A 17,267-nucleotide genomic window follows, 5' to 3' on the forward strand; every position below is an offset into this window, starting at 1 on the left:
TGATTCTCTAGTTGGAAAAGCTAGGGGTGATTTTTGTTTGAAAGGGGCTTTGCCAATTACCATGCTATTCTCCTTTAGTGGTAGGGTATCCTTAATTCCACTTTGACATTCGTTGGCCATTAGTAGTTTTGAAGACTCTTCACAAGATGGTTGGAATTTTTGTTGTTTAGCCAGAGTTAGTAATTCTTTAAGGCTCTGTATGTCTTCTTTTGAGAGTATGCTCTACGGAGTTCAGGTCTAGGGACCCTCAGTGGACCATCACAAGAGATCTGGAAACACAGATGGATTGAGATATATGGATCGCTCGGATGATTTGGGCTAAGGCCTCAGAGTTGCATGAGATTATCCGAGCCGAGCTAGTCCCCCCCCCCCCCCCCTCGTGGTTGAGGCACAGACTAGATCAGTATCCTTTTAACACAGTTTATGGGACCTCCCCAGGGACGGATATGCTCGGCTTGCCCTTGAGTCATCTCGACAACTGGCGCTACAAGGCGATACAGCATGTTGGTATGGACAGATGACAGCATGGTTTCAATCACATGGTTTCAGCATGGATAGCTTGCCTCCGTTTCAATACTCCTTGGATGCACCCTCCCTATCTCTCACACGGATCAACAACTTCAAAAGCCACGAGCATCGCTCATTGGACAGCATCAAAGGGCAAGTTTTGAGGGCACATTGAATTGGGCATTAGAGGTCTTTTTGGGAGCGCCTTGATGCAAATCTTGTGGCTTTTGGAGTGGCTAGGAAGAAGTTTTGCAAAGGGAGGCAACTTGCAAAGGCAACAAAGGAGTGTGTGGAGCAGCTTGGAGATTGTGCGGCCACCCCTTGGAGTGCGAGGACTTCTAATTTCCAAATCTTGCAACTTCAAAATGCGCCCCTCCCCCCCCCCCCCCCCCCCCCCCCCCCCTTGCTCCCACGCCAGCGACAAATTGAACGGTGATAACTACGCTCATTGGAACTTGATTATGACTCTAGTTCTCAAGGAAAGGCTTGTGGGTCGAATCAACCTATCATCCTGGCTGCTTCCAACGAGCAGCATTTTTCATTCTCATGTGTTCAATGTTTTGCGCCTCTTCATGCATGCCAGCAGCTGTATAAATATTTGTCATTAACACATATGCCGCCGCATTGCATCCATCTAGTTGTACTGCATGTTGAAAGGCCAATCTTCCGAGCTTCACATTTCCCCATTTTTGACAAGCACCTAGAAGAGCTGACCAAACTGAAGGATAATCAAATGATGGCATCATCTCAATCACTTTAATAGCTTTATCAAAAAGCCTCGCACGTCCAAGAAGGTCAACCATGTAAGTGTAGTGTTCTTTGTCGGGTGCAATGCGATATGTTTTCCTCATGTTATCAAAATGAATTTGGCCCTCATCCACTAGACCTGAGTGACAACATGCATTCAGCACGTTAACAAAAGTGATTGCATTTGGGGTGACTCCCTCCTGTTGCATCCGTTGAAAAAAATTCAATGCTTCCTTGGTCAGACCATGCTGGGCATACCCTCCTATAAGCGCATTCCAAGAGACTACGTCTGGAGATATATCGTCGCTCCGCATTCTCTGAAAACAGCCTAGAGCCTCTTGGCCCTGCCCCTGCCGGGCATATCCTGCAATCAATGCATTCCAAGTCACAACGTTCCGGACAGGAAGGTCATCAAGCACTTTTTTTGCTTTCAAAAGTACACCACATTTGACATACATGTCAACCAAAGCATTGCAAAGAGCTACGTTTTTTTCTAAGAGCCCGTGACTCGCAATCTCATCGTGAATTTGTTTGCCCATGTCAATTTGTTGACTAATACCACATGCCTGCAAGATACAAGCATACGTTATTGCATCTGGAGCAAAGCCCTTACTTTGCATCCGTTGAAAACAAACTAGAGCTTCTTTGCCATGTCCCTGTTGGACATACCCTGCAATCAATGCATTCCACGAAATGACATTCTGGACAGGAAGCTTGTCAAGCACTTTTTGTGCTTTTGTAAATACACCACATTTGGCATACATGTCAACCAACGCATTGCCAAGCACTGCATCTTTTTCCAAGAGTCCCTGACAAATAATCTCACCATGCATATGTTCACCCATGTTAGCTTCTTGAGTAATGCCACAAGCCTTCAAGATGCAAGCATAGGTGACTGCATCTGGAGAGAAGCCCTCACTCCGCATCTGGTGAAAGCAACGTAAAGCTTCCTCACCCTTCCCCTGATGGGTACATCTTGCAATGAGTACATTCCATGAGACCTCATCCCAGACAGGAAGCTCATGAAGCACTTGTGCTGCTTTTGCAAGGACACCGCATTTGGCATACATGTCGACCAAAGCATTGCCAAGTACCACATCTTTCCTCAACAGCCCCTGACTAGCAATCTCCTCATGAATTCTTGTACCCATGTCAACATCTTGCGTGATGGCACATGCCTTCAAGATGCAAGCATAGGTGATTGCATTTGGGGAGAAGCCCTCACTTCGCATCCTCAAAAAACAGCCTAAAGCTTCCTGGCCCTGCCCTCGTTGCGCATATCCAGCAATCAATGCACTCCAAGAGACAACATTCCGGACAGGGAGCTCATCAAGAACTTTTTGTGCTCTCGTAAACACACCACATTTAGCATACATGTCAACCAACGCATTGCCAAGCATAACGTCTTTTTCCAACATCCCTTGAATAATAATCTCAACATGCAAATGCTCACCCATGTCAACTTCGTGGTTACTCCCACAAAACTTCAAGATGCTTGCATAAGTGATCGTATCTGGAGAGAAGCCCTCACTCCGCATTTGGTGAAAACAGCCTAGAGCTTTGTCGCCCTGGCTATGATGAACATACCCTGCAATAAGTGTGTTCCAAGAGACGACATCCCGAATAGGAAGCTCCTCAAGAACTTGTTGAGCTTTTGCAAGGACACCACATTTGGCATACATGTCTACCAACGCATTGCAAAGGACAATGTTTCTTTCCAAGAGCCCTTGACTAGCAATCTCCTTGTGAATTCTTGTACCCATGTCAATGTCTTGTGTCATGCCACATGCCTTCAAGATACAAGAATAGGTGATTGCATTTGGAGAGAAGCCCTCACTTTGCATCCTTTGAAAACAGCCTAGAGCTTCTTGGCCCTGTCCCTGTTGGGCGTATCCTGCAATCAAGGCACTCCAAGATATGACATTCCGGACAGGAATCTCATCAAGCACTTTTTGTGCTTTTGCAATTACTCCGCATTTAGCATACATGTCAACCAAAGCATTGCCAAGCACAACGTCTTTCTCCAACAATCCTTGACTAATTATTTCACCATGCATATGTTGACCCATGTCAGCCTTTTGTGTAATGCCACAGGCCTTCAAGATGCACGCATAGGTAATCATATCTGGAGAGAGGCCCTCCCTTTGCATCCAATGAAAACAATCTAGAGCTTCTTTGCCCTGCCTGTGTTGAACATACCCTGCAATAAGTGTGTTGCAAGAGACAACATCCCTAACTGGAAGCTCGTCAATGACTTCTTGTGCTCTGACAAGAGCACCACACTTGGCATACATACTCACTAACATGTTCCCTAAGTATGTGTCCTTTTCAAGTAACCCGCTATTGCGAATATCAGCATGTATCCTACTGCCTTGGTACAAATCCTTCTTCTCAGCACAGGATTTTAATGAGTTCACAAAAGAAAGACGCATTACTTACAATTCTCTTCCTCTCTATGTTTGACTTGTGAAGTTGGTAATGTACATTTATCAGGGGATTTGAAACTGCTCTGTGAACACGAAAAGTGATGGTTATTTAAAATCTCTCTCTCTCTCTCTCTCTCTCTCTCTCTCTCTCTCTCTCTCTCTCTCTCGTGTGTTGGGGGTGGAGTGGGTTCCTGCCGTCAAAGTGCGCCTCCCCGCAGAGACCGCCCTCATAGCCCTCTACTGCACGCTGCTCATTGTAATTTGCGGAAGAGTCGGCACTCGGGGTACGGGTGCGTGTTACAATAGCGCTAAAGTATTTTGCACTTTCACTTTATTATTTTGGGAAAATTACCCTCTGATTCCCAAAATATCCCTCAACTTTAAAAAATTCACGAAATACTCTTGTATCTATTTTGGTTGGATTGTCCAAGATTTTCTAATCTTTATTCCTTTTTACTTGGTAAGCCCATGGCTCTTTTTGTGATTCCTGAACGCAAAAGCCACCACGTGGCATTAGGTATAAATTTATAAAAAGAATCGCTGCCATGAAAAGCTCTAAAACAAACTCCGCGCGAAAAGCTCAGAAGCAGATTCAACAAACCTGTGCCCTCGGCCATCCTTCAATCATAGCAGCTTTGTGCGCAGCAACCTTACACAGCTCATTTCTGCAGGCGCAAGCTCCAAGATTATATAATCTGATGCAGAAGGTCCATGCCTAATTCTCAAGACACACCAATTCTTTTCCGCACAGTTTGCCTGTGCAGCAGTAAGCCGGGCAAAACCGGAAAGGAGTACCGGAGACCTTTCAAACCCTGGTTATATTTCGTACATCATCAAGCTTGAGGGTACTTCGGATGCTTGCCGACGTGATGAGCATTCTCAAAGATCATATATTTCGTGCGATCAGCCAATGGGAGAGGTCTGTTCTAGCGCTACTGAAACAAAAGATAATCAGATTTCAAACAATGATCGGTTGGCCTAATCTGGAGTTTGAACCACCAAAACTCATTGTCTTCGTAGGCTCATCAACACATTTTTCTGCTGATGCTATCAGGGTGTTGGCGATGCAGACAGAAGAGACCGAAGAAATGGAAAGAATAAATGTGGAAGTGGACACAGATCCTATGAGCAAAGGTACATGTACGCAGCAGCTATCGGATCAAGTTCAGATGGTTGCAAATATAGACATAAATTTGGTATCAATACATAACGCAAGTTAGTCAGCAAGGAGACAAGAAGACATAATTACTTCCCAAAGCAGCTTACAACTCTGAGAGAGAGAGAGAGAGAGAAGGTAATATCGATCATAGGACATAGATCATAGAGTTACATCTACATGTTTTCTGTATGGCAGGGAGGACATATATTCACAACAATTCGCGTTCCAATTGCACAAGCACGACTCTAGTTCAACAACATTGCAAGGTCCATTATCTGCATCCAATTTTCGATGCGCATGTGTTTGCTTGGCGCAACACATAAACGCTACGGGGCAGGGCACGGATTTCGTTTCTTATAATTTTTTGGAGAGACCATAGTGCCAGCTCTCCACCATACTTTTGTATGGCACCTTTGTATGACGTGCACAATATACTTTGCACTTTTAGTGCGACGTTTCATTGCAAGACGATACGTTTAACTATTCACATTGCTTTTTTGTAGCTTGACTCACATATCGACCTATAGATTGAACAATCAAAAGGAAGGAGTACAACATTGCAGGTTCGTAAAGCACCTCATTTATTGTTGCAGTTCATTCATGCTTTATCTACTTGTTTTAGAATTTTCTGCATTACTTCCTTTGCTTTGGTTTATTTGGATCTCGCTTTCAGAACTATACACTCAATGCCAATCAACATCTGCACGTGAGTTAGACGCAACTTTTTGTATACGGTTGCTTGCCAAATGTATGTGATGTATTACAGTAGTAAATACACAAGTAGTGAATGCATGTGGTGTATCACACTAGTGATTTCACCTTGTACATCTTTACTTTAGCTCTGAATAATTTATGTCATACTAGGTGTTTAAATAATTGATGCCATACTATATATGTCCTCGTTTCTCTCGTACTAGGTGTCAATATAAAATTCTCAATACCTAGAAGATTATAGTCCAAGCATCAATAAGCTAAAGAGAAAACTGCAACAAGCTTGAAACTAGCTTACCGTCCATATGCTAGGTCATGGTTTGAAATCACTACATTGTATAAAGATTGGAGCATGGAATGTGACATCTTCACTCACAATTCAGAACTATGTCTTTGATGCGCGACAGAATACCTCACATATATAGCGATAAACGAGGTCGATGATAAATAAAATAGACACTCCTATTGTCCTCACTTCTGTATTATTATTGGGCGCTTTGTCATCGGAGCGGCAGCAACAAGGCTTAGCAGCATTGTATCTACAATCCATTACCAGTTCAAGATACCAACCATGAATCAACATTATCCTCTCTCTATTTGTGAGACCGATGAGCGATATTTGGACATAAAAGAGGTAGATATTATAATTATAGACGAGCTATCGATAATAATTCAAACGACTTTTGATCTTATCGTAAGACAAAACATCAATGTAACAAGCAATAAATTGGCAGATCCCTTCAACAAAAAATATGTTCTCTTGCTCGGTGATCTTGCCCAACTATCCCCAGTTTGTAGTCACGCACGGGAGCTTTGTAACACATCCCATATCACAAGGTCGTTCCACTGGTTTTGTACAAGATGTCATGCTTTGTAAGACATGCAACGGACCCTGAATCCCTTCAGTTTTTCACCATTTTTTGTGAAAGAAAGCCAGTCATAGATGAGATCAATTGTACCTTGGGTACATGTATTATAGATGAAGCGCATGTGCATGACTACATCAATAACTCTACTACAATAATTTGTACTCACATGTCAAACGTTCAACACCATAAAAACCTTGCCTTGAATAAATTATATAATCAAACTGACATTACAAAACTTGAAATGAAAACAAACGCGGGTAACATAAATGTCCTCCAGTAATGGCTCCTAGACCCTAGGTTCAATGAGCTAGATTTGATCGCAATCTGCATGCACTCCATGATCACTGAAATATTGACTTGACAATCGATGCAGCAAACGGGCAACATGAATTGTTGATGCCATAGCCTAAAACACAGAAGGTGAAGTTATATGTATCATTGTCCTCATCCATTGTACTGGCAATAACTACAAAAGAAGAAAGAAAAAACACAAACAACCATAAAAGAAGGAAGGCAAAACACACTCCAATCCACCTTCAAAAATGCAAGCCGACATGTTGCGCTACTGTACCATTCAATGAAAAAATTCTCTTTGAAATACTTTCCGTTTGCAAGAATTTACATGTAGCATGTATACTAGAAAAACATTCATCTATAGACATAGTAGTGCAACCTTGCTTGGATATAATCTCAACTGTAACTACCCCTATAATCTCTGATAATTGATGCACTTAACTTTGTCTCCTCCCATAAACATTATAGAATTTTTTTCGTGTATATCCCTTTCACGCAATGCTGCCCTTCCCAAATTAGTCTTGCTCTTGTTTTGTTCAGTGCTAGCTACTAAAATTCAATTTGCATATGCCTTGTTATATTCTATAGATATAGCAAGGCCCACCAAGCAAGACTAGTTGACAGTTGAGATCCGTTTTTGAGTGCTTAGCAGGTAATTTGTCACTCCCAAAAAAAAGGCAATTATGTCTAAAAACAATGATGAATGCCATTCATCTCCAAAGCCTACATAACCAACTCAAATTAAAGTTTTAGCATCTTGTATTGATAGACGATCAGTCTTCTTATGAAAAGCTACAAAAAAAAAAATTATCTTTGAAACTATTTAATGTCACAACCGATATTTTGGGAATTTCGGAAAAGTTACAAAATATTAGGGGTGTTTTAGGAATATTGGAAAAGTTACAACATATTAGAGGTATTTTGGGAATTTTTATTTAAGTGGGGTCTTTCTTAATATATAAAGCATTTGAGACTATATATGTATAATAAATAATATAATTCTTTATTAAAACACAGCAAAAATTCAATGTGTAAGCACTCATTTAAACTTACTCTTCATAAATCTCATCCCCCCCTTAATTTAGTAGGCCTTCGTGCTTCATCACCTTGTTAAAACAAGCCTTCAGGAGAAGAGAGCTTGGACAACATTCAAAATTTTACTATTATTACTATGATTGGACCTTTCTTTTCATATGAGGAATTCAAATCTTCTTTAGGTTTTAGTTTGTCAATGTACGTAGGTACATGATTTGATTTCCCTTTTATTATATTTTTTCTAGAATGCCAATATAACCTTCACCTGCTTTTATCCATAAATGCAAGCTATTTACTTGGATTTATGCTCAACAGGGAGCAAAATGAAGTAGCAAAGAACAAGAAAAATGAAGTAGCAAAGTAGCAAAAGCGAGCAAAGAAGTATGTCTAAATTTTTGTTTGGCTTTCCAAAAAGTTTTATTTCATTTAGTCAATCATGCTTGACCTTGTGTGTTCATGGGAAGGTAGATCACCATTTGTCTACTCTTGTTGCTTGTTGAGGAATCAGCTTGCTACCTTGTGTTTCGGAATTGAAACATAAAAGGGTATTTATCTTTGTGAATTGATTCTATTAGTTGGACTACATAAGTAGCCCTTTGTAAAGGGTTGGATTTTGGGTGCATCTATGGACCATTGGATAAAGCTTGCGGATTAGTGCCACATGGCAAGCTAATGATAATATTTTATTATTATTTCTTTTAGGCCCTTGTGAGAGGGTGTTGACATTTGTGTACCTCTCTCTTTAAAGAGGGGCATTGAGTATTGTGTCAAACATTTTTTGTAATGCTTTTGGAATATATTGTAATCTAAATAGTTCATTGTTACACTTTTTTCCAACAATCATTATATTTTATTGTGATACCACATGTTTTGCTAGTGTCACTTTCTATTTTTCTCTCTCACAAAGAAGTCTCTTTTTTTTGGGCCATACTGTCAATTGCGAGTTGACAGAATTTATATTAACTCGAAAAGAATACAATCGCCCTCAAGCATACATGCTTGAGGGGGCAAGGGTTCCAACAAAGACTTGTACATTGACAAAAAAGAAACCAAACTAGGGCTACTATGAAAACCCTCTTGAGTGTTCTAAGCAACTCAATGCATGATTCCATTCTTCATCCTTGAATGGTGTCCCTCTCTTTGCTCGTACGCCATGGATAAGCTAAGTGCTCAAACGCACAATGTCATCAAATTGAGCCACAACAAGTTTTGCTTCAAATACCTAAAGGTTCCTAGACTTCCAAACCTGATTCATGTAGCAAAATCTAGTGATTTTGGTGCACACCAAAATGGCATGGCTTTGGAATCCACACCCTCCTAGGATCAGGTCATCAATAAAGAAAACAATCTTCCAAGTCTTCCATACCCATTTTCACACTTTAGTGGCCAGTCCCCCATTAGGTAGAGCACTTGTTCAATAGATGAAGGGGTTCCTCAAAAGGCGATCTACAACTAGAGCATGTGTCAGTGCTGATCCTTCTAGCGCAGACCAAGGTTTGGACGTATGTACAAATCGGTTTCGATATGGACGTTTTGTATAGATCCGTACCGTACGGAGCGATCCATACTATGTTGTTTTTTGAAAAACAAAATTGGACAAATTGGGTGTGGATGAGAGTTTTTTCTTCATATGGGCGAGCAATTTTTAGGCGATCACATTTAGACGTTTGAACACCTACACCAAAGACTTGTCACTATAGATAAATAGCAAGTTGCAGAGATCCCTATGCAGGTAAATTCTCTCTCTCTCTCTCTCTCTCTCTCTCTCTCTCTCTCTCTCTCTCTCTCTCTCTCTCTCTCTCTCTCTCTCTCTCTCTCTCTCTCTCTCTCTCTCTCTCTCTCTCTCTCTCTCTCTCATGTCTGTCTTGCTACTTGCGCGGCAGAATCATCATGTTTAATCCATGCAACCTGTACTGGAAGGAGCACACAAATGTCATCCGAATTATGACACTCCAGGTCAAGCGGGTTTTGGTACTCGATGATGGCAATGCAGTTACTTCAATTTTCAGCTGATGAGTACAATTTTCGTGTCGTCAAGCACTTGACAGGGCATTGGCATGACCAATAATTGTGGAGGGTGCAAAATGGTACCATAGGATATTAGAGACAAGCTAATTGCAGAGAATTATGTGGAAGTAGCAGCACTAAAAAAAATACAGGTGGACAACACACACAGGATGCTCCTCATGATGCTCTTATTGGGCATTTTGGTGGTTCATCTTCCAAGGTTCAAGAGGAGCAGCCCTTTGATGGTTCTAGTAGAAAGAGGGCTCGAGTTGCATAGGAGGAGGAGGATGAACGCGATATGCATGCATGTAGGCAAAACAACTTTCCTTCGCATGTGAACTCTCTTTCATGGGTGAAGGAGCATCAAAAGGTTGTTGAGATGTAGACTGCTTGCACTCTTATTGAGTGCAACATCTCCTTCAATGTTTTGAGGACTGAGCAATGGAAGAGGATAGTCAAGGCTAATTGATGTTGGCCACACAGATTCATGGTCAGGGGTGGAGTATAGCAAGATGTGCACTATAGTGCTTGATGATCAAAAGACTTGGATAGATAAGGCCTTGGTCTTGGTCAAGGTAGATTGGGAGCAATTTGGGTGCAACATCATATCAGATGGCTGGAGTGATGTTTGTAGGTGGCACATCATTAATATTCTTGTGTCGTTTTCTCTTGGCACATACTTATTACGCGTTGTGAATGCGGGGAAGGCCGAAGATTGAATCACAGGTGAGTTTATCTTTGGACACATCAAGAAATCTATTGGGGAGATTGGGCCAGAGAATGTGGTACAAGTTGTGACTGACAATGCCTCAAATTGTAAGCTTATGGGTGCAATGGCCGAGGTAGCTTACCCTCGAATTTCTTGGACTCCATGTTCTGCACATTGTCTTGAATTACTGATGGAGGATATAAGCAAGTTGCCTTGGGTATTGCCTATTGTTATAGATGCCACTACGATGACTCCCTTTTCTGCACAAAACAACAGGCTTTAGCTACCTTCAAGAGCCATAGTACACACAACATGGTGTGGCCCTCAAAGACCAGGTTTTCTTATATCTACTTAGTGTTACAGAGACTCTTCAAATTGAGGGATTCACTTCTTTAGAAAGTCGTGGACCCAAAGTGGAGATTGATGCACCACTTGTAGACGGAGCCCACTAAATACATACAACGACGGGTGCTCGATGAGTCCTTTTAGACACAAGTTCAGAGTTTGACAATGGCATTACAGTGAGTGTATGTACTTCTATGAGTTACAGACATGGAGGGCTCTACATTGGGCTTAGTCACGAAGAAGAGACACATTGCAGAGTGCAAGTCATTGACACAACACTAGTAAGTACTTCTTTTGAAATTGATTGTTCATTTCATTTCAAGTCTTTTTGTTTTTGTTTCAAATTTTGTCTTGACCCAATTCAAATTTTTTTCATTGCTGAAACTTTTACTAGAGATGATATCTTGACCATTTTAGAAAGGCAATGGACCTTTATGAGTCATCCCATTCATGGGATGGTTGCATTGCTTCATCCTTTCTACAAGATGCCAGATATTTTCCATGAGAGGATTCTCTTGAAGTTGAAGGATGATTTCATCAATATGATGTACAACACAGATGAGCAGTTGGAGATTGATGTAGAGATGATCGACTTCATTAACAATCTAGGAATATCCTTTGCTAAAGTTGTGATTTTGAGGCTAGAGGCTACCAAATTTCCTCTTACATGGTGGCAGAATTATGAAAGACAATGTCTTCCAAAGCTTACGCATCTCGATTTACAAGTACTTTCATAGGTAATTGAAAATCTTGAGACTTGTAGTATATGTACCTATTATTGCCGTATGTTAAACCAAATGTGAATTCTCAATGCTCATTGCTATAGGATTGCTCGACTCGTGCATGCAATTGCAATTAGAGCACTTATTCCTTGATACATATAAAAATCCGCAATCGTCTTAGCACTTCTCAAATAGAGAAGTTAGTCTATTGTCCAAAAACTATGAGACTTATGCGAGCCTACCACACTTTGGGAACACCTAGCATGTCCACTTTAACTTTTCTACCAACTAACTATCTTACCATGTTTTATAATTTTAAATTATTCCATTTCACATGAATGATTGAATCATGATACACTCGACCCTTGATTACTTAGTAAATACTAAATAATGTTTCCTCGATTTACAATAGGCAGACCCACACACATTAAGATGGTGCCAGATCCAAGTGCTATGGACAAGGTGGAGCTGCATATAAAAAATGAGCAGGAGGAGATTATTCGGCTGCTTCACAGGGAGTTGGAGAGTGTTGATTGGCTTGTGAAGAGGTCACGTGCATGGGATTTGGCTATTCCTCTGTGTGAGTATGCTCCAGACCCAGGGAGTACTCGAAGGAAGAAAATTCATAAAGGAAAGCTTCCTGTTCATTCTTCTCAGAGTTGGGAAACAAGGATGTTCATCTCATTCAGACTTCAAGAGATGCAATAGAGGATGATGATGGTCAGAGACAGAATGATCTAGATTCGGCACATGTGTCCGTGATGGCAGAGCCAGAGTATGACAAAGAGGGCAATGTCTTGACAAAGGGACTTGCTCTCTTCAACGGAGTCTTCATCTGCATCTGATAATGAATTTTGAGGATGGGGCCATCACCCATGTCACATGGGCTAGCTAGCTATTGAGTGCTCTTTGTTATCTTATTGACTGACTTTTTGAGTAGGATGGTTTCATTTATGACATTTGTACGCTCTATGATGAGCCTTTTGTTATAGTATGTAGGCTATCACCTATGGTACTTTGATGTTTTTTGTATTGGTGTGTTATTTCAGATCTCATTTGAGATTTGATATTCTTGTTTAATCATTAATGTTGTCTTAACTTTGAAGTCTCTTGCAGTAGTTACACACTATGTCATTGTCTTGTTACTTGTAAAACATGTCTTTAAATTTCTCTATCAGTTGTTGCCTTCTCTCTTGCTTTTTATTGGAAATGTCCTAGAAAATTTAGAAATTGAGGGTTTTTCTTTAAAAGTACACATTATTACGTACATTTTTTGTTTGTAAAAAACAACGTAGAGTACGTACATATACGCCACATACAGTACATTTCGAATCACCTTGGCGTGGACCTTTATCCCAATAGGCATGGCTCCCTAAAGCACCTTCTAGATGAAGACCTTTATGTATTTAGTCCATTTTATCTCCCAAATGGTATTAACACTCTTTTGCCAATGCTCTTTTGACCAGTTTTTCTTCGAGATTCTGGTGGGTGGGGCAAACCAATCTGCTTTGTATACTAGTTCATTATAGGTAACTTGTGTCTTCGGGAGCGAGAACACTCTAGCTTTTGGACATTGCCAGGCTTTCCAATGTAATTTTGGCCCAAAGATAGGTGAAGGTGAGGATGCCATCACTTCCAAGAGTCACGCTCAGGAGTCTATCGTACAAACCCAATTTATGCTGCATCACTACGATCTCTTCATATTTCTAGCAAAGGTTTCTGTCATCCCAAAGATGAGAAAGCTTAGAAACTCCCTTATTACTTACCTCAAACGTGCAACTCCCCTCCAACAAGGGTTCAAGGACCCCCTTCCAAGTTTGGATAGAGAGGGGGACCAATTGAGAGAGGAGCTCCTGAAGTATCTAACATTCTCCCCCCACTCCAGGGTTGACACTATTTTGTTACACTTTCATGTAAGTTCTCTTGTGCAGCCGCCAAGCTTAAGGAATGTCCAGAGAGGCGCCAAAATCTTGTCTTGCATTGTGGCCCCTTTGATGTGCCCCCTTTTGAGGCAATCTTTTCTTTGTTTATCATGTCCGAGGCCACGATAGCCCATTCTTACTTTTGGTCCATCAACGAGACAACTAGTTTGGCACACAAGGCTTCTGCATGCACCATGGGGTCAATGATCCCAATGTCGCCTTGATTCTTTGGCCTCGCTACCCATTCGTATCTCCCCCATTGGTAAGGGGTTGTGGCTTTACTGTTGCTTTTCCACAAGAACCGTTTGATAGGCTTCAAGAATTCTTTCCAATTAAATTTACTCAGTTTTAGGAGCGGAGATATGAATGAAATGTAAGGGATCATGAAAGCATTAATCAATGTGTACAATTGAAGGGGAGGAGCACAAAATCCCATCTTCTCATTTTATTATTGATCTTGCCTAGGAACCAATCGAATCTCTACTTATCCGTAATGTCCACCCTGAGTGGAGTGCATAGGTTCCAGAAAACAGTGCCCTTACCAAATTGACCCAAAGAAGCCTCTTTTCTTGAAAGTCTTCTCAATAGCCTTATGTAGGCAATAGTGACTTTTCACATTGTCTTACCAAGAAATGTGTTTCGTATATAATAGGATTTAGGCCAATGGGATAGTCTCATGGACTCTTAGTTGAGGGGATATTCACCAAGGCAAAATGTACATTTAAGACTTATTTGATGTTTTTTGACATCTCAATAAAGAGGTATCTTTAGAGGTTCAAACCACCCTAAAACCATTCAAAATCATCATCATAAGCCAAGGTGCATTTCAAAATCACTGATTTATCTGAGTAGAAACAAGAGGTCAAAACAACACTTTATGATGCTACAAATGAAAAAAAAGAGGATCAAGTCACTTCTAGTGGATCGGATTCTAAAAAGGATCTTAAGAACAAGAGCATGCTTGTTGGCAAAGAATGAGGAAGATTTTTATTTTGTTTTCCAAATCAACAACGCATCGATAAAAATAATACAAAAAGAAATGTTAAGGTAGAATATTGCGTTAAAGACAAAAAAATGCGATATTACTTGTCACAACTTAAAAAAACTCATGAGAAGTAAAAAAGGAAACCAAAGCTTGAAAAGAGATCGAAAAGGACAATTGAAGTTGAACATGAGCCTAAAATGTCAAAAATTGAAAGAATAGTCAAATATAGGGAATTTAAAAAGACTATAAAAGAGGTCTAAACAACTAAAATGGAAGCAAAATACATCAAGTGACAAAATGAGTGTGCCATCTCATTATATGAAGTATATGCTTCAAGATACAAGGATTGTGATACAACAACCCGTGAAGGGATTGAAAAAGCCAAAAAAATCTTATGATGGTCCATAAGATGCTAAGCATATAGATCTTGCCCTTCTAGGTGAAAATCTTAAGCTAGCATACATTGCTATGGACTTATCTCCAAAAGAAGAAGTGTTTCTCATCAAAACCCTAAAAGAATACAGAGATATATTTACTAAGTCATATAAAGATTTGAAAGGATTGGACCCAAAGATATGCAAGCACAACACACAATCCCAATAAGAGATGATGCCAAACCCTCAAGGCAAAGACCATACACCTTTAATAAGACTTTTGACAAGAAAAATCAAAGAGAAAATTGAAAAACCTTAGGGAAGCAAAAGTCATTATGAGATTGAACAAATAAATTGGGTATCACCGATTGTGGCAGTTCCCAATAAAAATGGCAAACTAAGAGTTTGTGTGACTCTTAAGAAAGTGAATAATGCTACCATAAGAGAAATTATCCTCTACTAATCATGGAAATGTTTTGGAAAGGGTAGCAGTCAAAGAATCATATACAATTTCTCAAGGTATAACCAACTGGCTATACACCCTAATGAAAATCACAAAACAACTTTTTTCATAGAACGAGGGGTTTTTTTAGAGTCATACAATTTGGTTTGACTAATGTTCTAACTACTTTCCAAAGACTAATGAGTCATGCCTTCAAGGAATACCTAAGAATATCCTTAGAAGTTTATACACCTAAGAATATCCTTAGAAGTTTATACGGATGACCCTTGTAATCACTCTTCTTTTGGAGAATATAATTTTTATCACTTAGAAAAGGTCTTTGAAAAATGCATTTATATAGGATTTGTTTGAGTCTAGAGAAGTGTGTGTTTATGGTGAAATAGAGTTGAACCTTGGGGCATATAGTTCCAAGAATGGGATATCAACTAATTTTGAAAAGATTAAGGCCATCACTAAATTGGCAAGACCGACCACAATTAAAGAAGTGCAGGCATTCATGGGACATTGTGGCTATTACAAAAGACTTATCTACATGTATGCCATATTAGAAAATCCTCTATATGCATTGATTACTAACTTCAAATGGGAGAATCAATGTGAAGAGTCTTTTCAAAAATTGAAAGACGCTTTGGTAATCAAACCAATCCTAAAAGCATCTGATTGAAACAATATTTTCCATGCGCATGTTGATGCATCAAATTTTCTACGGGTTGTATTTTAGCTCAAACTAATGAGGGCATAATAAATTTTCCAATCTGCTATGCTAGTAGAAAGTTGAACATTTTGGAGAAAAATAACACCACCAAAAAGGGAAGGGTTGGAATGATATATGTTGTCAAAACATTCAAGAATTATCTATTGGCCAACAAGTTTACATTTTTTGTAGACCACCATGCCCTACTCTATTTGGTAAACAAGCCATGTAACATGGGAATAATTGTGAGGTGGTTCATAATATTGTTGGAATCTGACTTTACCATTGTTAAAAATGGTACCACAAATATTAGAGCCATCCACCTTTTAAGGGTCACCTCAAGGGAATCATTTAAAGGGGTGGTAGACGATCTGCTAGATTCTTATCTCTTCTCAATAGGAATGGTACCAAAATGGTCTAAAGGCATAGTGATTATGATGATTGACACTTTCTATTTTGCTAAATCCTAAGATAAATGAACAATTAGCAATGTTCCAATTACTTGTAAGAAGATTGTATTGCAAAAATGTCAAAAAAGTATTGAATCTCCATATTGAACCACAAGAACACTAATTTTATTTGAACCAAGCTCATTAAACCATAATATGTTGGCACTTTGCAAGAAGGGACCAAAATGTTAAAAGGATCAAATCGTTAGCCCATCAATGAAAATAGATGTCCATAAGTATATTGAAATATGTGAACTGTGTTGTGAGATAACAACAATACCACATGACACACTATTCAAGATCTCAGCTATACCTTGATGGTGCCAATACCTAGTGGAAAACCTCATAATACAGATCTTTCATGAAACTTGGAGTAAACAAAGATGAAGATCAATTGCAATTGAAGCTAGAGACTATACTCTAATTGAGGGCCAACTGTATAGATGAGGTAAGGACCAAAAATTTTATTTATGTGCATGTGAGGATGAGTATATTCATATTCTAGAGCAAGCACATGCCGTATTAGCTGGAGCATAGTTTTTAGATGAAACCACCTCAAGATCAATTATTATGGTTGAGATGTGGTGGCCTACTTTATCTTCTCATGCTAAAGAGTACGTTAAATGATGTGATGCTTGCCAAAGAGAAAATGTGCCACACAAGCGAGATAATATACATTTGAGACCGATCATGGAGGCTAGGGTTTTTCCCAAATGGGGTATATGTATTTTTTGAACTCGTTCAACCACCATCTTATAACAGCCGAGCCCAATATATCAGTATTTCTACTGACAATTTGACAAAATGGACTTTAAAAAATCCACAAGAAAAAATAATGCAAGGACTACA

At 39.7% G+C, this 17,267-nt stretch overlaps 1 protein-coding gene across 1 annotated transcript; it reads right to left on the minus strand.

Moving 5' to 3' along the window:
* Window positions 1-993: 993 nt before the first annotated feature.
* Window positions 994-3,977, minus strand: LOC147428702 (pentatricopeptide repeat-containing protein At4g18520, chloroplastic-like). Its single transcript, XM_086497413.1, has one exon. The coding sequence runs from the start codon at window positions 3,684-3,686 to the stop codon at window positions 1,014-1,016; it is 2,673 nt and encodes an 890-aa protein (XP_086353539.1). The 5' UTR covers window positions 3,687-3,977; the 3' UTR covers window positions 994-1,013.
* Window positions 3,978-17,267: the final 13,290 nt, after the last annotated feature.

Source organism: Adiantum capillus-veneris, chromosome 23, assembly GCF_014529385.1.
Source record: "Adiantum capillus-veneris isolate H3 chromosome 23, ASM1452938v2, whole genome shotgun sequence".
Taxonomy (NCBI): Eukaryota; Viridiplantae; Streptophyta; class Polypodiopsida; order Polypodiales; family Pteridaceae; genus Adiantum; species Adiantum capillus-veneris.